At 37.7% G+C, this 27,355-nt stretch overlaps 1 protein-coding gene across 2 annotated transcripts in view; it reads right to left on the bottom strand.

Moving 5' to 3' along the window:
* The window catches only part of Acbd6 (acyl-CoA binding domain containing 6), a 149,823-nt gene extending 128,846 nt beyond the window's left edge, over positions 1–20,977 (bottom strand). For both annotated transcript variants that reach the window (XM_047521479.1, XM_047521480.1), the window contains exons 1-3: positions 20,136–20,977; positions 12,538–12,602; positions 9,435–9,531 (exon numbers count right to left, since the gene is read on the bottom strand). In XM_047521479.1, coding sequence (XP_047377435.1) covers positions 9,435–9,531; positions 12,538–12,602; positions 20,136–20,357 — 384 coding nt within the window. In that variant the 5' untranslated portion in view covers positions 20,358–20,977. The remainder of the gene's footprint in view (positions 1–9,434; positions 9,532–12,537; positions 12,603–20,135) is intronic.
* Between the last annotated feature and the right edge of the window lie 6,378 nt (positions 20,978–27,355).

Genomic DNA, 27,355 nt, shown 5'->3' with positions numbered 1-27,355 from the left:
GCTATGGTTTTAACATCATAATTCGACTGGTCTACTCAAACGTATAAATGTTTTACTTAGAATATATGTGTGTGTGTGTGTGTGTGTGTGTGTGTGTGTGTGTGCCTATTCTATGGCACAAATAAGGAAGTCTTAAAAATTCTTTTGCAAAAATGAAAAATTTGAGTTACACAGGATATCAGTTTTCCCCAAACTTTCTAATAAAGTTAAGATTCCCAGCTGGGGCAGTGGTGCATTGCCTGTAATCCCAGCAACTTAGGAGGCTTAGGCAGCAGGATTGCAAGTTTAAAGCCAGCCTCAGCAAATAGTGAGGGCCTAAGTAACTTAGTGAGACCCTGCCTCAAAGTTAAAAAAAATAAAATAAAAACAAAAAGGGCTAGGAATGTGTCTCAGTGGTTAAACCCATTTGAGTTTAATCTCTGGTACCTTACCTCAAAAAAACTTCGATTACCAAGTGAAATTTGTTATTTTTCTTCACTTACATGAATTGAATAGGAAAAAAATCATTCTCATTTTTAGTTCTCATCTACTATTCCAAGTCTACAGTATTTTTGAATGAAAGACAATAAGGTATTCTTTAAAAATATCTTAACCTTTCATTAAAATGTTTTATTTTTATCTATTAAGTACAGTTTATAACTTTTATTTCTTATTTTACATTTATTTTCACGGTGTGTCTATGAAGGAAACACAAAATAAAGCAATATAAAATGCATTTATTTTCACAGGACAATCAGTAATTTTAAACTGTGAAACACTGCCCTCTATAGGATATTGTTTTAAATGACATGGAATCAAATGACTAAATCCAGTATAAGCCAGTAAAGGAATTTTGGATTTTCCTACCATGTTCCAGAACAAAATTCTGCTGCTCTACAAAATTCTCTTCTAAGCCAGGGCTATACTAGAGAAACATCTCTTTCAAATATTCTTCAACCTCAAGGGGAGTCTCCTCCCCTTTTGGCTCACACAAAGCTCAATTTGCAGTTAAATATGACATTAACTTTCATGTTCCTACATAAAGATTATAGTATTTAACAAAGTTAACCTAACTCTACTGATTTAGACAGACGTATCTGAGAAAACATGGACACAACCCCTATCAAAAAAGGACTAAAAGGGGTTGGGGCTGGAGTTCAGTGGAAGAGCATTTCCTCCCATGTAAAAGGCACCGGGGGTTTAATCCTCGGCACTCCATAAAAATGAAGATGTTGTGTCCATTTACGAGTAAGGAATATTAAAAAATAACAAAAAAGAACTAAAGCTACTAAATTCAGAATTCAATTTACATAAGTTATTAATCCATTTTTGTATTAACTGGGAGCTATAATTGGGAAAGTTATATAAAGCAAAAATAAGCAGAAGTACAGTACACTCAGGTACTAAGGTAGTCTAGCAAACTGCACTTCTGGCTATACAGATTCAAACTCTTCTTTAACCCTCCCTCTGAACCACACAACACATTGCCAGATGAGTTCAGAATTTTAACTTTTAAGGCATGCCCTATGCTAAACCTTACAGGTGGCAAGGTGGGATTCAGCATGGGCCTTGGTTCTGAGAAGCCAATAGTCTGGATGTCATACTATCAAGAATAACAGTTAGATGAAATTCTTTCTGATTTTTTGGTATTGGGGATTAAATCCAGGGGTGATTTACCACTGAGCAACTTCCCTAACCCCTCTTTAAAATTTTTTTTTTTTTTTAATTTTGAGACAGAGTCTTCCTACATTGCTCAGGGTCTTGCTAAATTGTTGAGACTGGCCTCAATCTTTTGATCCTCCTGCCTTAGTCTCCCAAATCACTGGGATTACAGGTGTGAGCCACCACACCCAGACTGAAGTTCTTTGTGAGATGAAAGTTCTAATATCTGAGAAAATATAACTTAAGAATTACTCTCTAGCATTAGGCAACTAGAAAAAAGAAATCCAACTTAATACTAATAATATCTGATAATCAACAAAAATTGTTATGGATGACAAAAAAACAACAAATAATTTTGGCAAAAATAATCATATTCCTTATAAATTCTGAAAATGATGATTATCTTTATGGGTAAAACCTTACATATGAATTTATTTGCTCTGACTTCAAATGAATTTTTGTAGGAAAAAGGCAGAAGATGATACAAAAATTAAGATGGTTTGCAAAAGGATAGGTGGCTACTAGACAGCAAGATAACCACTTATTTGAGTATCAGAACAAAAAAGAGTAGAAAGTCACCTCTCCCACTTATGCTATTTATTTTTCTGAACAATACTTACACAAAATACAATGGATGCTTATCTAGGAGTCATCAGACCAATGAGATAAAAAGAAATGAAGTTACCAATGAGATTCTGAGTAAACATAAAAAATTTCATGATTTAAAGAGTCAAAAAATTAAAAGGAAAAAGCAAGAGAATAGTCAGAACTAAGGTACTATTTCTGTGAAACAGAAAGCCCTAGAACCTCCAGAGAATAAAGCCATCTTATTTACAATTTCTGTGCTCCCTCTAGTGGTCACAACAGGTTTTACTACAGGTGTGAAGAATGGAGGTGAGGGCAGAGAAATGAAAAACAGGACCTGTCCTGATTAACTTTCTATCAACTGTTGAATTTACAGAGAACGCTTTTTGAAAAGAAACAATTTATAGTTGACTGTTACAGAGGCAGAGAAAGATACTTCTAAGGCACCGAACTGAATGTATGCGTGAGTGTGTAAGTCAAGGTACTTTGTGAGGTTTCATTTTATACTCATTTCCAGTGCTTATTTCCATATGTCTGTATTAACGTCACTGTAATATTATTTATTGGACAATGTGAGGAATACTTATACCTTTTCATAAAGTTTACAATGAGAGTTTATTTCCCTTCTCCTTCGGCGTGAAGGCTATAATTCTTGCAATAAACTATACCACATGCCCAACCCCACCTTATGTTCTATTTCTCTGCCCTTCATTCCCATCCATATTCAGCCTTGGAAGTTTCTACAGCACACCAGCTATGATCCTGCCATCAGGACTCATCCTGCTTGTTCCCTCTACAGTCCACAGAAAGTTCTTCTTATACTTTTTTGTCACTGTTTCAGTGAGCCTTCCTTGATAATCATATTTAAAATTGTAACTCTCCCTTATAAACCCTTATCCTTCTCCCATTCTTTCCATAGCATTAATCACCTTCTAATACATTATATTTACAAATAAGTATACAATATTTACTTATTTTTCTTATTACTTGCCCTTGCCAGACTGTAAACTACCTAAGAGCAGGGATTTTTCTGCTGTGTTTACCAACTCCTCTATTCCCGGACCCTAGAGTTACAACTAACAATAAGTATAAAATGAATGTGTAGAATGAATGACTAATCAATGACACTTTAACAGGTGTTAGTAAAAAGAGGGAACACTTACTCTGTCTTATGGAATGAAATGTTGCCCAATTTTTGAATCCAAAATGAAGCCAATTAAAATCTTTTAAGAAAAAGAAACAATCTATTTTATGGAATAAGTGTTGCTAAGTCTAGAACTGCAAAATAAGGTCAATTAAGCTCTTATGAAGTAGAACAAAACATCTCATTTTATATTTGGTTCAACATGAAATAGTAATCTTTTACAGATTAGGATAAATCTTAATTACATATCCAAAATATACAATATTAGTGAGATCTGGAGAGATCAAATTTTCTAATCATTTTGCTATCAGCACTCAAAAGAAACAGTACCAGGTTGTGGGTGCAGCTCAGTGGCAGCGTTTGCCTAACATGAACAAGGCCCTGGGTTTGAGCTCCAGAACTGCCACCACCAAAAAACCATAACAAACAAGTAAACAACAACCACAAAAAAGCAGAAGTCATGCACTTAGGAACAACAATCTCCTCAAAAAAGTCCACGAAAAATATCAGGTATTATCTAGGAATTATGGGAGAACACCTGGTTCTTCAATTTGGAAAACATCCTTTTCCAGAACTGTTACTAGATTTATCAGGCTACAACAACATATCTTTTGGTCCAGAGTGGAAAATACATTAAACTTACTACAGGACTTCCAGCTTAGTGGTCCTATTGTGCATGTCAATACTATTTACCGGCAAGGCAGCCACTTCAGAACAGGGTTACTGGATGGTTCGGGGCATTCATATTAAAAAGAATCCTAATCTCCCAAATAACCAATGAGTCAATTAAGTAGCAGTAAAAACAAGGTGACCGGGAATGCAATTATTTTCCAATTTCACCAAGGTTTTTACAAAACTGCCTTGCTTATTCATCAACACTCATCAAATTATACATTTAAGATTTGTGCATTTCAGTGTATATAAATTTTGCCCTAAAAGAAACTCCTGTAAACAGAAAACTTCAGTTAGTAAATTTGATTTTCACAGTGGTATAGATAGGTCAGCAATTCTGAAACTACTTTCTTTTCTAGGCTGGAGCAAATAAGTTAATACATTGAGGATACTGGAAGCCAGGTTTCTATTAGAGAAATGAGTTACAAATATGGAAAGAAGACAAGAATATACCTAATAGTGTCGGGCTGGAAATTAAAGGTATCAATATGAATATGTAGTTTTTAATATGTAAGATTAATATATAAATATTTATATAGGATATATATGCAACAGTTTCTAAGTATGTGTCTTTACACGTCTGTGATGAGCATCTATGTGTACGCACACACACACACACATATATATATACATACATACATTTGAGTATATACATTATTTAGGTCTGTCTGCTTAAAGGGCCTAGAAGCAATGACATTCCAATAGCAATAAGACTACCCAACATTCAGACCTCTGTTTCTAAATACTGTTCTCTACTAAAAAAGCAAGAGGGAAGTTTGATGAGTCCAGTGCTAGGACACAGAAAACATTGGATGAGCCAGTATAGTGGATTGAACTGGGTCCTCCAAAGAGATGTGTCCAAGTCTTAACCCTAGATACCTGTGAATAAGAAATACAGTCTCTGGAGAAATAGAATGAGGTCATACTTCATTAGGGAGGGCACCAAATCCAGTGACTGGTATCTTTACAAAAGAAAGGAGAGGGAGATCTGGACACACAGACATGGGGAAGAAGACCATTTGAAGACAGAAGCAGAGACTGGAGCTAAACCATTACAAGCCAAGGAATGAGGGGCCACCAGAAGCTGGAAGAGACAAGCACTCTTTACAACCTTCAAAGGATCACGGCTCTGCTAACACCTTCTATTAACAGACTTCTACCTTCCAGATCTGTGAGAGAATACATTTCTGTTGTTTTAAGCAATAAAGTATGAGTTTGTGGTACTTTGTTACAGTAGTGGCAGGAAACTAATATAGCTTGGAACATTTTGAGTCAGAAAGTAAGAAAATGCTCTAAGAATGTCAACATTGATCAAAAGGATGAAAAAACCATCTCACAGGGCTCCTAGTGGTCAAATACATTATTTTAGTGGATTATACCCCATTGAATAAAATAGAAATCCATGATTTTATACTTGATATACATGAATGTTGTATAAGGTAATCCACCATGGGGTTCTGTCTGTCCTACACATTCTTGTTCAGTAGACAAGGCCCTTACCACTGGCCACCTGGGCCACTACTCAGGATTGTGTGTGCAGCATGCCACCTTCAGGGATGAGGTAATCTCTTTCCCACCCTGACAAAGAGCAGGCTTACTTCCACCAGCTATAAAGTGGTGAATCCCTAAAACTCAGTGCTCCTTCCCTATAGCATAACCTGCGGCATACGCAGGAATCCAACTAGGCCTACCTGCGTAGTCCCTGCAGGACTTGGGGGACATGAGAAATCAATGCAAAACAAAGGAAGCTCACGCAGTTTGCCATGTCATGAATAATAAACCTTTGGCTCTGACCCAGGAGTCATGTGCCTTCTGCAGCATTTAAGAAACAGTAACAGGCTAATTTAGCGCGTAAACATAGTAAAATTTCAGACTTTCACAGTTCTTGACAATGAATGAGGGAAAAGGGAAAGTCACTCCTGCAGCTGAATGATAAATAATAAATGTAGTGGAAACACTGGAGTTTGAAAAACATTCATGAATATTAGGTGAACTAATAGGTGAAATCTTGTTAGAAAAAGGATATTTACATAGTCTCAAAGTGTCTCCCCACAAATTACTCATCAATTACTCATGAACTTCTCAGTAGAGACATCCTGGAGATATCACTATGAACCAAGTGATCAAAGTTAACATCACCAATACTGGGATAAACAGGTATGTACTTCCTGATACTGAGGATACAATGTTTTGGTATTCTTCCTAAAAATGTATAATCTGGATCTAATTATAGGGAAATACCAGGCAAACCCAAAATGAGACATGTTCTCCAAAACTGGCTTATGTTGTTCAAAAATATCACAGGCAAGAAGGAAAAGGAAAGCAGGAGAAACATTCCAGATTAGAGCAGACTCAGGAGACATGAACACTAAATGCAACACGCATGATCCTGAGTTAGACCATGGACCAGAATTTTTAAAAATAACTATGAAGGACATTATTAAGGTAAATGGTAAATTTGAATATGGACTATAAATTCCACAATAATGCTGAATCAAGGTTAAAATTCCTGATTTTGACAATTAAGAGAAGGTGTCTGTGCTTAGGAAATACTGAAATATTAGTGGTAAAGGAACATGATATCTCCAATTTATCTTGAATAGTTTAGAAAATATTATTTATACGTGTGTAGCAAGAATAATAAGGGAAATGTAACTGATGAATGTAGGTAAAGGTCATATGGAAATTCTTTGTATCAATGAAATTTTTAAAGAAATTATATAAAAATTAAAACGTACCCTACGATACCAAAAACAAAGAAAGGCAAAAGAGTTCCCTGGTTATATTACACACCGAGATAAGATAAAACACACAGAAAACAGGCAAAGGTTTGCATTTTAGACTTAAGGGTGCCATGTAGCTTGCACAAAAGGAAAAACTACTTGGATTTTTTATATGCCTGAGTTTACACAAAGCTCTCACTCATGTAAGCACAGATCCAAATTTCAGTGCCATTACTTGTTACAGGCTAATTTTAGGCAAGTTACTAAGCCTCTCAGTGCCTGAATTTTCTAAATTTTTAAAACCCAGACAGTAATAGTTGCTACTTTTAATATTTGTGTGACAATTGCAAAGGACAATACACATAAAGAACTTAGCACATTCAGAATATGAATGTTGTTCTTATTGTTTCTTTAAAAACAAATGTCAAAAGAAAATTATTCTTTCCTATTTTTTTTAAATATTTTTTTAAATTGTCAAGGGACCTTTATTTTATTTATTTATATGTGGTGCTGAGAATCGAACCCAGTGACACATACATGCTAAGCAAGCGCTCTACCACTGAGCCACAACTCCAGCCCTCTTTTCTATTTTTTATTTTTGGTTCTGGGAACTGAATCCCAAGCCCTAGGCGAGCTAAGTATATGTTCAACTACTGACTCCCAACCCATGAAAATTATTCTTTAACCTGAAGGATAATGAACTGAATGTCAGATCTCTTCTTATCAGTCTAAAGGGAAAAAGGGAAGAAAAGCTGTGGGTCAAAGAGGACCAGCTCAGAGTATGTACACTAAAAATTAAAATGCTATAAAACACAAAATTCCTCTTTACATCTAGATTCCAATGTTAAAATATTTTCTGAATTTTATATTCCTTTAATTTATTATTTAATATGTTAAACATTAATTTTTAAATTTCATTTTTATTTGATTAATTAATTCATTAAAGAACGTGAATATACCTTTGGTTTTGTGTGGTTTATTTAAGTATATGTTCAAAAAGTGAGATTTGGATGGTTAACACCTTTTGGATTTCCATAAGTAAGAACAACCTGACCACATGATTCATGGAATTTAACTGAATAATTAAGGTAATAAAGGTAAGAAATCATACTTTCTGTCATTTATCAGAATTTAAACACTCAAATACTTTCACAGGCCAAGCATCAGAAAGAGCCAAGTTATAAATCAATCAGGAAGTACTCAGAACACTGACTAGACCTGATAAGTACTCTACCTAAAGACATTCATATTTGAGTTTTTATTTCATTTTTTAAACACTGCGCCACATTTGTTCAGTCTGAGTTCAGTTCAGGGGTCATGTATTTTGACCACTGGATTTCAGATGTGAAACCTTAAGGGCATTTGTAATACATATGTGTCTGTGGAATTTTATAATAAAATGGAAAATTTCTAAGAATGAATACTCATGCATATCAAAAACATTAGCTATTTTATGGGGCTAGGGTTGTGGCTCAGTGGTACAGTGCTTGCCTGGCATGTGTGAGGCCCTGGGTTTGATCCTTGGCACACTTATAAATAAATAAATAAATAAAACCTTATCTTTAAAACAAAAATTAGATGTTTTTAAAACTTCTTAAAGGCAGGCTATCATTAAAGATATCTTAAACTCGTTCCCCCTTTGTACTCTTAGTTAAGATACACTTTAATATGTCACAATATCTGATCTCTCAAGGTTCCTAGCAACTCTGAGATTTTTAAGACTCTATGACTGCTGGAACAAAACATCTTCATGTTTCTTGGTAACAACTACATACCCATGAAATACTTTAATTATTATAAAAACAATGAGAATTATTGAATTAATTCAACACTAAAATGTTTGGCCTAAATATTTTCATTGAAAAAAATTCATTTGCATTTGTTTTTATTACAGTGCAACCTCTATCCTAATACCCATTAACCATGAGTTAAAAAAATATTTAAAAATACAATAGCAACCCCACCTTTATTAAATTCTTTTGTATTTTTATAATAAGAATACTAGAAAGATAGGGTATATTTAACTGAATATCCAATGTCCCCAAAGCTCAAGTAATCTTATTCCACTGAATTCCCTAGCATTTGTGTTACTGTTTCTATATACTATTGAACATCTTTTTATATTTCAGCTTCTCCATTATACTTTACATAATGGGAGAAATCATGTCCTCTTTGTCTTTTATCCCTATCAAAAAGCATTTTGAACTTGCACAGAAGGTACTCCCAAAAAAAAAAAAAAAAAAAGAAAATCCCAGAGAATTTTTCTTTCCCCAAGATAATAATGAAGACCTCAAGAGAAACACTTTCAAAGTCTAAAATGAATGAACTGAATTTGTACATGATTGACTGAAATTATTATACTTTTACAAATTTTCTACATGCCTAGCACATAAAGACCTTGGGTTTGATAATTCCCAGCACCACAAAAAATAAATAAATAAATAAAAGCAAAACAAAAAACCCTACTCTACATCTGAGAAGTTCTCAGCTTAATCAGCTGATTATGTTAACATTTAAGCAATAGTTTTCTCAGAAAATACTGCAATAATTATAATCTTTTGAGGAAGTAAAATTTATAGCACATTACTTAACCCAAAGCTTAGTTTTTAAACATTTTATTTGAGAGAAAGATAAGGTTTTGGCAAGTATTGTGTATAATCAAGTCTTACCTGAGGATTCCAACCTGGATCTAACGTTTTAACTACCGAGATATATTCCTGCATTGCTTGACTGGGGCTCGAGTCACCAAGTGCTTTCCACGCTTCCCTATAGTACAGAATATCCAAAATGGCCTGTCATTAAATATGTGAATAAAGCAAACAGCATATTTTCTTTTAATATTAAAAATTTACATACACATTTCAAGGGTCTGGGAAATATAGAGCTAAAAAGGATGCACAGAGGAGGAGCCCTCCCTTTTTGCATTTACATCGATCAACAGCAATACAAATCTTATCACTCCACCTAAGCAGACTGCTTGGAAATTTTTTTTCTAATTGCCTTCGCCCATGAAATTTTAATAACACAAATAAACTACATATCTGTTGAATTTCGAAGATCATAAACCACTGAAACCTAAGATTTTAATCACTTCCCCAAACAATTTTCACCCCTATGGAGAACACAAGGTCTACAGATCAACAGAAGTACTTCCCATCTTATGAATTAATATGCTTATGGCATTTGGTAGTATGGAAACTAATCAACACAAAAGAAACAATATTCCTTGGGAAAAATGCATCAAACTTCTATTTAAGATTCAAGAAATCACCTTCCCCTTCTGTTTTCCATAAGCTACCAGAATCTGATGTAGGGGCCTTGGTTGGAGATTTTGAAAATGAAGGGAGGTGAAGCAGAATTAAGAATACTAATGATAAGAAGGAATTTCTGATAGTATAAACACCAAGAGTAGTTCTGAGTCTCCTTTTGAGTCAACCCTTCCTTTTGTTAAGCAGACTGCCAAGACAGTCCTTCTTGGTTTGTCCCTTCCAATTCTTTTACATCCAACCAAGGTTCTTAATTTTCCTCATCCACTGAGAAACAACCCAGTCCCAGTTTTGTCACTACCTTCCTGCTTCTATAGTGAATAAATATCTTTCTGAGGTTTTCTAAGTATTTTTACTCACTTTCTTGAGAGTTAATTGTTTACACTGAAACACTTCACTCCTAACCATATTAATTTATGATGAACTCAGGAAATTTTTCATCAATATTAAAATACAGAGACCAGATATTCAGACTTCCCTGCTTGTCTCAACAGTGTCCTTTATGACTTTCTTCTCCCAGACCAGGAGTCAATCAAGATTCATATACAGCAATGAATTTCATGTACTTTAACCTTTTTGTCTTTCATGAGATTGACATTTCTTAAGAACCATTTTTCAAAATATAAAACCAATCAAAAATGTTTCAGAACCTATTAATTAATTAATTTATTTATTTGGGGGAGTACCAGGTAATTGAACTCAGGGGCACTCAACCCTGAGCCATATCTCCAGCCCTATTTTATTTAGAGACAGGGTCTCTCCGAGTTACTTAGTGCCTCACTGTTGCTGAGGCTGGCTTGCAATCCTCCTGTCTCAGCCTCCCAAAATGCTGGGATTACAGGTATGCACCACCACATCTGGCTCAGAACCAATTAAAAAATTTAAAAACCAATTGTTTTATAAAACACCCCTCAGTTTGGATTTGTCTGATTGTTTCCTTACTTACATTATGTCCTTGACAAAAATTATTAATCATGATTAGAATCAGGTTTAGAATTTCAGCAAGAGCAATATAGGACAGGTGACATGTCCTTTATAATGCATCACCCTTGGGTGTTAGTCTGTCCCATCACTGATAAGACTATTGAGTTGGCAATATCCACAAGTTTTCTCCTTCATAATTAATAAGTAAACTGTGGGTCAGGTTGCGTAAATATTGTTCTTCAACAGTTTTCTACATAATGTTTTAGCATTCAATGATGATTCTTGCCTGAATTAATTATTAGGATGGCTGTAAAATATAAACAATTTTTAATTTCTAAGAACAATGGCATAATAGGCAATTACAAGAAAAATAATAGTGAAGTTACAAAACTTCACAAATTCAAACAAAAAACTACAATAAAACTTATATCAGGAATTCTCTAGAATAGTAATAAAATATCAGGAACTGTTTGTCATCAGCAAAGAAAACTTGTACCAGAATGTAAATCAAAGCATTGCTTACTTCACTGTAAATTTCTTACCAAAAAAAAAAGTGATCTAAAATGTTCTACCCCCTTCAGATCAGGTCTGATCTGAAGAATGTGGTTAGTGACACAGTGATTTATATCAAGGTTCAAGTTCTGTATTTCCTTCCAACTGGGTAACAAATAGTTGGTAGACAGGCAACGTGTCCAGAGGACCACATCTTGTGAAGGACTGTGCTAGAATATAAAGTCAGAATCCACCTTTGGGCACTTCCTTCTCTACAACTAACATCCATCGGTTTTTTGGGTTTTTTTTGTTCCTAACTCTACCCTTGATGATTCTTCTAATTCTAGGGCTAATGTCCCAAAGTCTTTCCTTTTATAACTAAAGTTCTCTAATACATGCAACTTTTCTTTTTTCACTTAAATCAGGGAAGAAAATATAAGATATCATATATATATACATATATATATGAACCACTACATTACTTTTAAAAAAACTGGGGACAGTATAATGTTCTTTATTCAGGAAAGCAGAGGTAGTCAGTATTTGGCTTTGGAGTTTTCCCCCTTCTTTCCAAAAAATTATTATAAAAACATTTTTCCTGTGGTGTGGATGGGACAAGATAGAGAACAGTGCCAAGAGAGACAAGGGGATAAAACTGATACAAGGGAGAAGAGTTCAAAATGGGGACTGATCCTATCTTCTCCTCAAGCCCATCCCCTTGGCCTTCTCTTAAAGATGCCTCCAGAGAGGAGAAGTGGTGACCCTTAGGGGCTGTATAGTAGCCAAAAAAAAAAAAAAAAAATCTTAAGCAATAGCTCTGATGGATAGTCTCATACATAGATTTCCTATGGACAGAATGCACATCTGTTGTGAACTACTTATATTCTAACGTCACCACATAAGAATCCTTTAGACGTCTTAGCTAAAAGGAGATTCTTTTAATCCCTCTCCCAATTGCCTGTCATTATCACAGTCTACAGTAGAGAGAGATTAATATAAAAATAATTCTCTAATCTGCTCACTACTTTCTAATTCCTAAACACCTAAATCACTTCCAACAGCCTCATTAAAAATTCCAAGACTTTCTTACCATTTTTGCTTTCCTTCAAAATCAAAGAAGCTTGGTTTAGGAGTGTTGCAATTTCCAACTTTGACCTAAATGAGGAAATTAAAAAAAAAAAAAATTAAGAACTTATTTTCAAAGAAATATCTAAAAACTTTCTTTTCAAAGTTATTGTGTATTTAGTAACTATGGATTAGAAAATATGCATCTACATAGAATAACAAAATTTAACATTCTTTGCAAAAGCAAATAAAAAACCCTAAACAAACCAAACTTGAAAATACAGGTAGCTTTGGCTTACTACAGAAAAAAAATTGTTATCTAATACTATAATAAAAAAATATGGGTAACAGTTACATTCCTTAGTTAGTAGACCAACTGTAAAGCAAATTATAAAATAGATTATTTAATCTTTATTATTATAATAAAGAAGAATTTTTAACAATTAACAAACTTTAAAGTTCAGTTTTTTAAGAATCCATAATATTGTTTGTTTATGCTGATTCTCATAATATTATTTGTATTTCACCTTTCCTGAATTCCAGGATAAAGTGTACTATTTCTAAAATGCCCTATTATGAAATTCATCAATATAAATTTAGATGCTAAAAGCCATGTAAAAAATTTCAGGGGTTCTCAAAAACAATATAAATTCTATCTATTCCACAAGAATCTTGTCTGTGATCAATACTTATTTTTTTAACCCTCAACTGACATCTGCAGCTAAATTATAGATTATTTTCATTGTGAATATGCACAAACGAAATTAACACAAATGCAGAATTCACTATGCAGCCCATGACTGCCACTGTAGAATCTCCCTTCCTTATGAACGCTTAATAGCATTTATTCCACATATCTCCTGTGGCATTTTGACATTTTCTACTGCATTAGAAAGTTCTGCATAAAGTCTTGTCTTTTTATTAGAACACAGCCTCTAAGAAACTGTTCTTAACTCACCTGTAGCACTTATCTACTTCTCAAGGACATTCCCGATATTTTTATTACTCTTGTACACTTGGATTTTGCTAAAATTAAACTGATGCCTTTACCCAGCCATACTGATCTACTCACTACTTTAGGGATTTTTAGTTCTGTGTTTTGCTCATATTATTCCACTCATCTAAAATATCTTCTCTTTTTCCCTCAGTTACTGAAAATGCTATACCTCCTTCCAGTCTTGCCTAAGGTTCAGATTCTAAGAACCCTTTCAGTTTATAACAGTCTTATCCAGCTGTGAATTCATAATAATTATCACCTCTCTCATTTCCTTAGCAATTAATCTCATGGCCCTCTGGCTGTTTTTAAAATGTACACTTCTATAGAAGCAGCCTTGTTTATGATGGGATAGAGGGAAGAAAGGTAAGAAAGTGCTGCCTTTTTTGAATAATCATCATAGACCAAACACTTGAGTGTGTTATTGCAAGTGAGCAACACTATAATCCTGCAAGGTATGACATTACAAACTCATGTTATAAATAAGGACAGAGAAGCTCAGGAGGGTTGCCTCAGTTCACATGGTGGCAAATACTGAATAGTCAGGATTTGAATCCACGCATGTTGGACTTCAAAGTCCAATATTCCTTCATTACATCATTCTGCCCTCATGTTATAGAAACTAGGCTTCAGTTCTGGCATCTCTAAAATCAAATTACTGGATTGCCAGAAGTATGAGATAAGATAAACTATATAAACTATAAAACATCATAAAAATAACAATTTTAGTATTTTTGCTTTTTTTGTCCAGATGTCATTCAGAAGTAGAAACCAATGCCAATATCTGTTATTTCTGCTACAGTACTAGTCTCACCTAGACACATGGTCATCCAACTGAAATAGCATATATAAGTGTGCAACTTCTGTCTAAGTTGTGGGGATTGAATATGTATGAAAGTTATAAGAATATCTTCTTTTCTTTATAAAAAGGGGCTTGTCTGGCCATGGAAGAGGAATCTAATTCAAGTAGCAGATCTTGAACTTTTTGGTCTTATGATCCCTTTACACTCTTAGAAATTAAGGACCCGAAGAGCTTTGGGGTCATGTGGATTATATCTACTGATATTTACCATGTTAGAAGTTAAACATACATTAATTTATTTGAAAATAACAATAAACCCACTGCATGTTAGCAAAAAAATGTTTTATGAAAAATAACTACATATTACTAAACTAAAAAAATTAGTGAGAGAAATGAAACTGTTTAACATTTTAGAAATCTCTTTACAGTTTAGCTTAGTTGAATTCTCATATTTAGTTCTTTATCCAATCTATTGCTATGTGTTACTATTCAGATAACTGTGGATAATGTTCTTTGATATTACACCAAAGTTCAATAAGTGGTAATTCCTTTAAGGTTAGCTGCAATATGGAATCTGAACTTACATCAATGAACTTTTCACACTGTCTCATTGAAAACCATTGGTATGATTTGCACTTTGAATGAAATTTTTATCCACTCCTGATTTGTAACATTCATTGCTCCATAAAATGTTCAGAAAACATAGTTCACTAAGTTATGCAGATTTCCCAAATGTTGACATATTTCATTGTACATTAAAAAGTTCACATTCATTATTCTCACCACTTATCAAAAAAAAAAAAACTTTTTAAGTAGTAAGATGCTGTCAAGCTCATGGTGGCAGACACAGATTTTCTAAACTTCTAATTTTCATAGAGGGCTTAAATGTTATGATTGGCTACAAGTATTTCCAATTGTTTCCTTAAAGGCAAGGGCTCATTTCTTTCATTTTCAAGAAACTATCTGCCAAATAACCAAATCTGAATACACACAGTTTATCTGTCAGTGGCTCTGTTAAGTAAAAATGATGTTCCATGGAGAGAAATAGGTAGTTCAGTTTGCAACTCAGAAATCATACAAGCACTTTTCCTCAAAACAGCCAACATATTCTGATGTAGCAGAGGTGCCCTGGGTGTACTTCCCATTTCATAACACACAATGTCAAAGAACTTGTATTCAAGGGGAACTATAAAAATGTAAAGACTAAATTTTTTCTTAAATTTTAGAGAGACACAATTCCTTTATTTTATCCATTTTTTATATGATGCTGAGGATCAAACCCAAGTGCTAAGCAAGGGCTCTACCACTGAGCTATAATCCCAGCCCCTCAAGGGTTAATAGTTAATAAAAATAAATAATATACTCTGAGTGAATAGTGGTTAAAAAATACATGTGACTATTGATACAGTTTGCTGTCACTGCCTTGATTCATACTAAGACACCAGTTGTTTCATTCAACATGATGGCATAGGAAAAATTCAAGAGTGTCTAAATATTATTATGAAAATAATTTTGACCTTATGAATCCCATGAAAGTCTCAGAAATCCACAGGGGTCCATGGTCCATGGACCACAATTTGAAAACTGCTGCCTTTTGGTAGGATTAAGCTATAAGACAATAAGCAGAGGCCTTCTAGATGATCTCATAAAACAGAGCCACCTGACCAACTCTGGATCAGCTACCTCCAGATCACTATAGGAGATAAAATAAAGGCTCAGCAATTGACCCTGTATCCTAACACACATGGAAACTTTTCTAATTCCCAAGTTCTAAGAATAGTTCTGGATCTAGAAGACTGGGAAAATGTAACAACAGTTTTCAAATCATTTATGAAGCAGGGTTATGCACCACTGTAACATAGAGCAAATTCTGTTCTCTTATGTAGTTAGGTAGGTATGGTAGGTGAGTGGGTGGGTGGGTAGATAGGTAGGTAGGTAGGTAGAAAGGAGGAAAATGTATTCAGTGCCCTTGAAACATAATATTTCAACAAAGATTGACAATAACAAATGCCAAGGAATGAAGTATGCCCAGGTTAAAGGAGGATGTGCAGAGTATCTTCAATTCTGCTAGTAGTGAAGGATCTTTGTTATGGTTTGGATATGAGGTAACCCCAAAAGCTCATGTGTGAGACAATGAAAGAAGGTTTGGAGGAGAAATAATTGGGTTATAGCCTTAACCCAATTAATGAATTAATTCCTGATGGGATTACCTGACTGGTAGCAGGTGGGGTATGGCTATGGTGTGTATATTTGTATCTAGCAACTGGAGATCTCTCTCACTCTGTTCCTGATCACCATGTGAGCTGTTTCCCTCTGCCACACTCTTCCACCATGATGTCCTGCCTCACCTTGATCCCCAAGAATGGAGCCTGCTGTGTATGGACTGAGACCTCTGAAACTGTGAGCCCCCAAATAAATATTTCCTCCCCTAAAATTGTTTTGGTCAGGTCTTTTAGTAGCAGCAGTGAAATAGCTGACTAAAATAATCTTCTAAAATGAACCCAACAGGAATTTGAAATTTTCATTGCCTTTCATTTCACAGGTATCAATAAGTTATCTTCTGTCGAGAGAGTGTAAGCTGATACACAGAGGAAGTAAAAAACTGTTAACTGATTTGATCTTTTTGAAACCTCATTAAAAAGATAACTTTGAAGTCACAGGTTTATGAGACTAAAAGAGCTATGATAGTAGGTTAGTTTCAAGCTCTGCCTGAGAAAAATAAGGTTCATTTCTTAGCCTATTTTTATCATCTTCCTGCCAACAACCTTACCTCATTTAGTCTACAAAATAGGGTGCTAATCCAAGCAGAAAATGTCATTTTGTAAGAAATTTTGATCCATCTTGTAGGCACTATATCAGACTTTAAACTTCATTATTTTACCAAAGATGCTATTTTTAACACTATCTCAGAATTCTGTTACAAGTAAATTTAAGACAAACTGATTAAAAATCTGTGGTCCAGTGTCAGATATAAGTAAGCATAATCTTATTCTCTAATATGAAGAATTTTATTTTCAAATACAAAATAACCAAAACACTATAAGATTAAATTCTTAGAAGAATGAAGGACAATCCTCCTTCAGACTATCTGGATGAACAGAATATAACAGAGACAAATAGTGGCCAACTGACAGGTGTCCATGTTGTGTCCTACACAGCCAAACTTGCAGTACTGGGGAGGGGCAATGGGGGGTTAGAAAAGAAAGACCCACACACGCAGATTATGAAGATAAATAACTGGGATAGGTGAAGCACTGCTCTCTGGTGAAGAAGCAGATCTAAAGAGTTACACCAGCAATCTTTATTTATACATTTCTCATTATCAGGTTAAAAACCATGCAAACATTATTCTTTGTACTTAGGAAAGTTACAGAACTAGAAACATCTATGCAGCTTTCCCATAGTTGCAATGTGCATGTTAGGAGCTTTGTGTAGCCTCAAGGAGGTCCATTGTTTAAAGTTACTGTTAAGCAGGCAGGCTCAGGAGTAGCAGAGCTGAAACACTGTGGTTGTCTAGAATGAGAAGTCCTCTAGTCCCAAAAGCTATATGCCCTGAGATCAAGGTGGAGGCTGATAAGACTCTTGAACAGAGCCTCCTCAGGGAGGGTGTTATCACAGCAGCTAGGCATCCTGTGCCCTTGCACAGAAACATTCCCAGGCTTCAGGCACACCACTGCCATCAGGTCATCAGAGACCCCCTAATCTCAGTCATTGCTCTCCCATTCTCTGTCACTGCTCTCCACATGTCCACTGTTCACTTTGGACGTGGAAATCAGCACTTAATGATGACACTAATATCAACAAAGATAAATCCAAAGAAAGAAAGATTGTTTTCTAGGGAATCTGGAGAAAATTAGCCTTATGCTGCCCAGAGAAACATCTGTCAGGGATGCTATAGGTCATAGCACGATGTTTGGTAAATAGTTGTCAAATATTCCAAATTTTTCTAAAATTATGAGGATGAAGTAAATGCCCAAAAAGAAAATAAATATCCAGAACTCTTGCAAGAAAGCTAATTCCAAGGCAGGCCAATTGCAGGCCAATTTTCACTCAACACTATAATTTATACCATTTGTACCTACATCTCTCAAGTCACATTAACTGACATTCGTAAGCATCAGTATTCAAAATAAGATTCATCTTTATTAAGTACATTCAGTTTAAGAACACAAGGGAATGCCCCTACAACTACTTTATTAAAAAAAAAAATACACAGGATAATGTGGGAAAATATGTCTTTATACCAAGATGCAAAAAAATACCTAAAAATGTTTTCAATAAAAAGGTTTTTTTTTTTTTTTTTTTTTTTTGCGGTGCTGGGGATCCAGAACTTCATTTTATTCAGTGTTCCAAAGAGCCAGTTTTCCTGAACTTAACTCTAATTGGTCATTTTTCACGTGTTTAAATCTAGATTTCTCAAGTACTTGGTAAGCTCTTAGGGGGAAGTGTCATGATGCTTTTGCTTCTTTGCATTATCTGTGGACATGACATAAAAGATGTTGAACAAGGGCTGGGGTTGTGGCTCAGTGATAGAGCACTTGCTTAGCTTGCCTAGCACATCTGAGGCACTCAGCACCACATAAAAATAAATAAAAATAAAGGTATTGTGTCCATCTACAATTAAAAAATATATGCATATAAAAAAAAATGTTGAACATCTTTTTGTGTGGTGGGGCACACCTGTAATCCCAGCAGCTGGGGAGGCTGAGGCAGGAGGATCACAGTTCAAAGCCAGCCTCAGCAACTTAGCAAGGCCTAACCAACTTGGCAAGACTTTGTCTCAAAATAAAAAAATAAAAAGGGCTAAGGATGTGGCTCAGTGGTAAGTGTCCCTGGGTTCAACCCCTGGTTAAAAATAAGAAAAAGAAGTTGAACAAATATTTGCTGATTATGATAAAGTGCTTATTTTTCCTTCCTTCTTTGAATGATAAATTGTCTTTTTTGTTCTTGTTTTACTGGCATTGAACCCAGGAGCATTTTACCACTGAGCTATAGCCTCATTCTTTTTTAATTTTTATTTTGAGAAAGGGTCTCCCTAAGTTTCTGAGACTGGCCTCAAACGTACCATCCTCCTGCCTCAGCCTCTCAGGTTGCTGGTATTAGAGGTATGCACCACCATGCCTGGTTTAAATGTGTCTTATATGAGTAACTCACACATTTCCATATTTCCAGATAAAGTTCAGAACCTTAGAGTTAGGAGATATAATCTAGTTCTGATTGATGTACCTATGACACTAGGCAAGGAGCCTACTCTTTAGGTTTAGATCTTTTATGTAAATGAAAGGAATTATCTCATCAGGTAATTATAGTTCTAAAATTTTTATGATTTTATCTAACAGAAACATATTCAGCCAAAACACAATTCAAATTATATTTAAGGTTTAAAAATCACAACAAATGTAGTAATATTTTATTTTGTATTGCAGCACCTTATTTATTACAATTCTATTATTCTCTTAGAGATTTCAAAATATTTTTAAGAACATTACCATATTTACTTCAATATGGCCCTTTGGCAAGAGTAAATGATTGCTAAATCTTATTTTATCATCCTCATTTTTTAAAGGTTCTGAGGCTGGTAAAGTACAAAGTCACTGAGTAAGAGAAAACACAGAAAAACTGTCATTCAGTGTACAGTTAAATAAACAGCCCTCCTAGCAGACAGAAATTTTTCATGTCCAGAATGATGTTAACCGACAGCAGTTAGTCAAAACACACACATGAAAACTTCATTTCGCCTAGCCATTAACCATGCACGTTTGCTCTCAGGTTTTGGAGGAAGACGACGACCCCTCTGTCTCTCGCATCTATCCCTTCCCTACTTTACCTGCTTGTACCTGGCGTACAGGTACAAGAGCTGCTCCCTGCTGGCCACCTGAACCAGGCTCTGGAGGTGCGCGGCAGCCTTCTCAAACAGCTCGGCCAGGTTCCTGGACGCCTCGGTCTCGGGGCTCTGGGGGGACTCCACATCCCCCGAGTCGTCTCCTGAGCTCAGCTCTCCGCCGCTGTCTCCCGTGGTGGCCCCCGCGGGCAGGAACGGTGTGGCCATGACTCCTCGCTCGCTCCGTCCCTCTGTGTCTGGGCCGTCCGGTTCAGATGCCGGGCAAGGCGGGCCCCGGGCCCTGGCCCACCAGTCTGCGAGCGCAGCCGGGGCTCGAGTCCGCCCCCAGCTCGCTCACTCCGCGCTTGCTCACCAGTTCGCCGCCTTTCCACCACGACTGCCTGGACTGCAGGGCCAGCTCTGCTGCCCTCCCCAGTTGCCCTGTTCTCCGCCGGCTTTCCTCGGTCCAACAGGGCGCTCGGGCTCACCTGGAGCTCCTCCAACGGCGCGGGGTTCCGGGGTCGGCTCCGCGGGAAGGCGGGGGAGGGCGGGCAGTGCCGGGCGGCGTGAGCGCGCCTGGGCTCGGGCTCCGGCTCGCGCTCGCGGTACGCGCCACAGCCTGCCCCGCGGTGCGCCTGCTCCGCGCGGGTCGGGGCGGCGTGGGCGGTCTGGCAGCGAGCGCCCTCCGCCGCTGGAACTCGTGGGAGCTGGCCGGCGGGACACGGCTTGGAGAAGCTGCCCTAGGTCGTCAGGGTGTCCGTTAATGGTTTCGTTGAAATTAGTGGTAACCAACTCCGGAACCCGCGGTCGGGAGAGGCCATTGGGGGTGGGGGGGCGGAGGCCGTCTATGTGGTAGTGCAGCGATTTGAGCGGAGTCGCGGGAAACACGGAGCCGAGAATGAAGGTTCCGCCTGTTCTCGCCTACCCCGGATGGTGTCCCCCCGGCGTCCCCAGACAGGCGGGCGGGTGTGCGCGCGCACCCGGGCCTTCAAAGTTGGCGCTCTTGGAGAGCGTGAACGGCTGGGTGATGGGACCTCCACTGGCCTACCATATAACGATGGGTGAATTACCCGCCCTGTGGCTTGCTTTTCCCCACTTGTGGACCCCGCATCTCTCGGGCTCTGAGAAGCGGATCTAACGCGGTCCCGACCATGCCGAGCAGAACGTGCCAAGCTCAGCCTTACCTTTGTGCTTCGCAGGCACTTTGGAGTGAAACCGGAAAAGCACGTCGTCGGGTCTCCCAAAGGAATTTACAAAACTGTATGTGTATTATTTAAAGTAATATTATTTCAAGGAGTAAACATGAGGTATCAGTATGTCCTAGATGTTGTAAACACACACTTAGCTCTCAAAACGTAGTAACAAGCACCATAAGAATGGTACAAAGAAAGTGTTATGAAGACCAATTGCGGTTTTAGACAGAAGGGTGAACAGGATAAGGAACAATAAGAAAATACCAAAAGATGATTTAGCTTGGATCAGATTCAACCAACAATCCTTGAGTATGGAGAATGATCGCCCTATCACTTCCCACTCTCAAGGGATGACTAATGACCAAATTCTTGAAATAAAATGTAAAAATAAAGCCGGGAGAGATAGCACATACCTGTAAACCCAGCTACTAGGGAAGCTGAGGCAGGAGGATCCAGGTTCAAGGCCAGCCTGGGCAACTTAGCAAAACGCTGTCTCAAAATAAACAGGACTGGGGCTGTAGCTCAGTGGTAGATAGTAGGTCCATAACTTAAAAATAAATTCCACTTTCTTGCCTTAGAGAAGTACTTACAAAAGAAAACAAAAGTTAGATAGCTCCCTGTCCCCCTCACTACCTGTTAACCAACATAACTAAAATATCTCTTTATTCTAAGAGCCCACTGCAAGGCTTTACACAAGCAGTTACTAGGAATAGCCCACTGCAAAGCATCACATAAACAACTCATGCAAACCTACGCAAACAGCCCAGAGTTAGATTTCCCCTTCCCTCTCTCACCTTTTTTGAGTGATGACCTTTGTCAGATCCTAACTGACAAACTTTCTGCATGTGGATCTCTTTGCTTGGTCTGAGTTGCTCACCTGCATTTCACTTTCCATTCAGTAGAACATCCCTGGGTTCAAGCCCCAGTACTGGGGGAAAAATAATAATAACTGCTTGAGTCTCTTAGTGTTGAAGGGACTTAGCCCTTACTAGATAAGGTAGGTACTGTTATTTCCATTTTGCATATAGGAAATCAATACACAAGGTTAAGCAACTTGCCCAAGGATGCACAAATAATAAATGCAAAAACAAGGAAAAAGTCAAAGCTGTAAACCAGAGGGTAACCTGTATGGGTGGGGAGTAATAATAGACAATGAACTGGAAAAGTAGATATTGAAAGGGAGATGCATGGATTTTTATATCTCTCTGTTTTCTGGATTTTTATCAGAAATGGGAATTGAATGTTATCAACTGCTTTCTTGCACAGCTGAAGTTTATCTGTTCTCTAATCTTTGAAAAGAATTACATTAACAGAGTTTGTAAGATCAGATGAAGGTAACCGAAGGACAGATAGGCCAGATGTAATTAAAAAAAGAATTTTATTGGGACGGCTCTCCGGTGAGGTTCACCAGTCCTCCAGGGTGAAAGCCAGGGTGGAGGGCTGGGGAAATTTGTGGGGCAGCCCAGGCTGGGCAGTGCCTTTTGTAGTGGAGGTGGGCAGGGGAAGCCCAAGGACCTCCTGTCCTTTTGGGATTGGTTGGGGACTCCATCAGGCCATTGGGAGGCACCAAGAGGGTTTATCTGTGATCGCCTGATTGGTTGTTCCCCTGCACATGCGCAGGCTGCCTGCTACCTTGGAGGCGGGGGTGCCCTCCAGCTGCCTCGAGCCACCCTAACATTCCAGCTTTTATGATAATATAGGGCACCAGAATCCATCTGGCTACTTCCTGCTTATTAGGAGGTATTGTGGGGATAGGGCTCAGAAGTAGGGTCAGTGGGGAGGTGGCTGTGGGGGTGCAGGAACATTTGGTTGACAGTGAATCAGGCAACTTACTGATTTGGTTGTGGGCAAACCTAAGAAGACATGGAGTGATCATTAATAAGAGTCCTAACACTAATATGGGAGTGAGGATGGGAGTTATCCAGGTGGCAAGGGTGGAGTTTAGCCATCCTGGCCAGGGACCATCCAATTGCTGCTGTTTAAGTCTTTCACTTCGATGCCTGAGGGTTTCAACATTTTTTTCCACCAGACCGATTTCATTGATGTAGTAACAACATTCTTCTTTTAGGAAGAGGTATGTCCCCCCTTTGTTGGCCATCAGAAAATCTAGCACTTGACAGTTCTATAAGAAAACTTGGGCAATAGATGTTATTTGCCTTTGTACGGAGACTAAAGAGGCAGCAATGCTTCTACTGCCACTTGGAGTTGCTGTTCTAATCTCTGGGTGGCAGTGACTGCACAACCAAGTCCCCCTGTGTCGGGGTCTTAAGCCCCCTTGCCCTTCTCGACCAGCGACAAGGAAAGGGGACACTCCCCAACAAGGTCAGACCAGGATAGGTAAGGCCGACTGACCGCCCACTCCCAGCCCTCCAGGCGGAGGACAATCAGACGCGTCAGGGAGACCCATCACAGCAGGAACTCGTTTATTGAAGAAATCACACAGCTTTTATGTAGGGTGAGGGCTAGGTGGGAACCAATCAGTTTAAAGGTCAGCAAGGCAGGGGGGTTCATGCAGGCAAGAGTCCCATTGGACTATATGGCAAGCATGCGCTGATCACGTTCGCGGAACTGTTGTTAACCAATCCCTGACGGTGGTCCGGTTTATCGTCATTAACTATTAAAACCACCTTTGAGGCCTTGATCCTGCTCACTCGCCAGGAAGTAAGGAGTCAGCCTGAGTTAGTTAAAGTGTCATTAGTCCCAACACATCCCCCTTTTTTGTTTTATATTAAGGGTGTGTCTGTCTTAGGTTGCCCCTGGGAGAGTCTTACCCGTCATGAAACATCACCCTAGCAGTTTGGGGGTCCGCCTTACTCAAAGGTGTGCCTGTCTTAGGTTGTCCACGGCAGAGCAACATCCTTACCTGTCATTGGACAATGAGGCTCTAGCCCTCATTTCCTGTCTTAGGTCGGTATGAGATCCCCATGAATCTTACCCGTCTTTGACTACCACCTTAGCACTTCAGGTGGGCCCCTCAGGAGGAGCAGGGCTTAAGGGAGAGACACTTAGACCCCAGTGTCCTGATATGAGTGATCCATGATCCTATAGAGCTCCCAATCATCATTACAAAGGGCGGTATAATGCTGTCGGACCACCATGAGCTGCACAGACTTAGCCTGGCTTTTCAGTAAATGGATAAGCTTATTGATTATGCAAGGCCTAAAGGTGAACACAAGGATAATAGTGATTAGCGGTCCCCTAAGCGGGAGGAGGCAGGGGAGCCACCCATGTAACCCAGTCCCGAGGAAATTCCAGTGGAGCTCACTCCTACAACGTTCCAGATCTTCTTGTAGGTTTTTGATTTTATCTTGTACAATGCCAGAGCAGTTGGTGTAGAAACAGCACTTCTCACCAAGGAACAGGCAAAGCCTTCCTTCCTTCGCCATTAGCAGAGCCAAACCACAACGATTTTGCAGGACAACAGCGGCCAAGGAATCAAGTTGAGCCTGTAGATCTAAGATGGTAGAGCTGCAAAGTGCAATGTTAGGAGCTCTGTGTAGCTCTCAAGGAAGTCCACTGTCCAAAGTCATGAGGTCAGAGACCCCAGTCTCAGTCATTTTTGTCCCATTTTTGCTACTGCGCATTACACTCTTTCTTAAATGTCATTTTAAGCAGCTTACATATATTGACTCCTGAGTCTATATGAACATTAGTTAACACAATTTAACATTATATCTAAAACTGAGACTGAGAGAGCTTTTAACTTTCCTTTTGTGTGGCAAAGTGACAAAATGTTTTTATGTTTAACCTTTAAACAAATCAGGCTCTCAATAACCTTCAGAAATACATTTAACAAATTTTACATATACCCTATTGATGACAGGTCCTATAACAGAACATTAAATGATAGAAATAAATTCCCAATAAAATTTACTCTTTCTAAGTTTAAAATTACCATTACAGACAAGTTTAGTTTGGGAATAGCAGCTTGATAAATTCCCTGCTTTAAAAACTTATATACCTGGAAAATATGAACACATTCAACATACAAAGAGTGACCATTTCACAATTACCTTGACACTTTTATATTACCAAATTTAGTTTTTAAAGAAAAATTTAGACTCTGTAACGTAGTTCAATACTCTAACAGTTGCTTAACCATAATTGTATAAACCCCAATTTTTAAGACTAATTGTTCTGAAGAATAAAACTTAATAGACACAAAGTTAAGAGTAAATTAGTGTTTCTAAGAAATCCTTGTCATTTTACCATATAGATTAAACTTTGGTTTATATCAGAACATTAGTATTTCACCTTAGGAAAAAACCTTAAATAGCTTTAGCTGTCTCACATACATACAACCTACTTAGTTTCATGCAAACTTGTTGAAACTTGCCCTTTTACTTACACGCAGACTTTCTTAGCACTTACTTAGACCCTCATTTATTTCATCACACAAGCACTTTCTTACCCAGAAACATTTCCCTTTTACTAAATATATTTCCATACCCAGAACCTTTTATTTTCTTTTTCCTGTTGACCCCTTTTTGTTCACATTCTGAAACAACTCTTATGAAATTTCTGAATTTAGATACTCTATTTTAACAAGATTAAATATTTTGTTATTTATAGTACTCTAATTGAAACACAGTTGAAACTTTTAGAACCCTTTGTGTATAGAATTGTACCTGTTAGGACATAACTCTTAGTAACCTTGTTTTTAGTTTAGTGATGACACAAAACAATTTTCTCTACAAACACATTTGAGTAATCCCATGCATGTCAACTCTAATTCGCTTATTTTGTAAAAACAAAGATATCAGACAAGTGTCCTGAACAGTATTTGCCATCTTTTTCTTGTTGAAGGAAAGTCCTAGAAAAATTGATGTTAGACATTTCATTAACATCAATATTTTATTAGTTTGACCACCTAGAGACTTGTGAGTTATTTTCAAGACATTTTACTTCTATTGGTTTACCCAATTTAAATTGAACCTTTTTAAATCATGTGAATTAAAAGTATTTGGATCCATTTTTAAATTTTAATTTTAGGAGCGCTCAGTTTTGATACAGACAAAACATGACATCAGACAGCACGACATACACATAACACAAAATCAAAGGCCTTGAAACTTTATAGGTGAATCTCCATTGCAATGTAACTGATGTTCAAAAACTAGTTGAATAAAAAAATAGAACTGATCAAAAAAGTCATGAGCTCAAAAAAAATGTAGAATTCAAAAAAACAAGAGTCCTGGAAAAATGATATGGCCGTTAATTACTTTAGTAAAGCACCATAAAATTTACTTTTCCTGGAGTTCAGGTAAGACTTTTTGCTCTTTTTTTTCTTTTTTTTTTTTTTTCTTGGGTTTGAGACCGGTCTCCTACTGAGCCTTCAGGCTTTCTCTATTTACATTTCAATGTAAGCCTTGACTGAGATCTGGATCTGAAAGGGGCTAAAATGTTCTAGCAGAAACTTGATGCCTGGGGCATTTTAACCCTTATTCCTGGTTAGTAATCAATTCAGGTTTGGACGCAGAAAATTATGAAACAATTATCTCCCAATACTTGTGGGGACTGGGGCTACTATATCATACTCCTTACTAGGACATGCCACTGATGGTTGGGCTGGTTACTCCTTCCACACCGGCGTACGTGGGACCTCATGGCAGGAGGACTAGGTGGGCTGGGTGGGGCGAAGTTGGAGGAGGAGGAGGAATTAAGAGAGAAGCTCAAGAAAGAAGAGACTTGAAGATAAGGAATCCCTTTCCATCTGTCCACTCGCTTGTGGAAGCTGTGTGCCAATATCTTTGGTAGCCACAATCCACCTTCCCATGGAGCGATCTTTCATCCCTGCACAGGCCAATTTGTGATCGGTAGTCATTCCTTCCCAAACTAACATTTTAACATTTACCAGGAAGGCCATACAGGGAGGGGAGGTTAGAGTCTATGAGTTCTTGCCCAGTATCATAAAATGGCCACCGGGAAGATTTCCCGCCATCCAGAAGGAGGAGGGCGAGGGCTTTCATTGGAGTCTGATGTGGCCCCAGAATATAAGATGGTGGCAATGAGCCTCCCCAGGGTGGTAGTGGG

The sequence above is a fragment of the Sciurus carolinensis genome, chromosome 12 (genome assembly GCF_902686445.1).
Source record: "Sciurus carolinensis chromosome 12, mSciCar1.2, whole genome shotgun sequence".
Classification (NCBI taxonomy): domain Eukaryota; kingdom Metazoa; phylum Chordata; class Mammalia; order Rodentia; family Sciuridae; genus Sciurus; species Sciurus carolinensis.
This window is presented reverse-complemented; position numbering and strand designations above follow the sequence as displayed.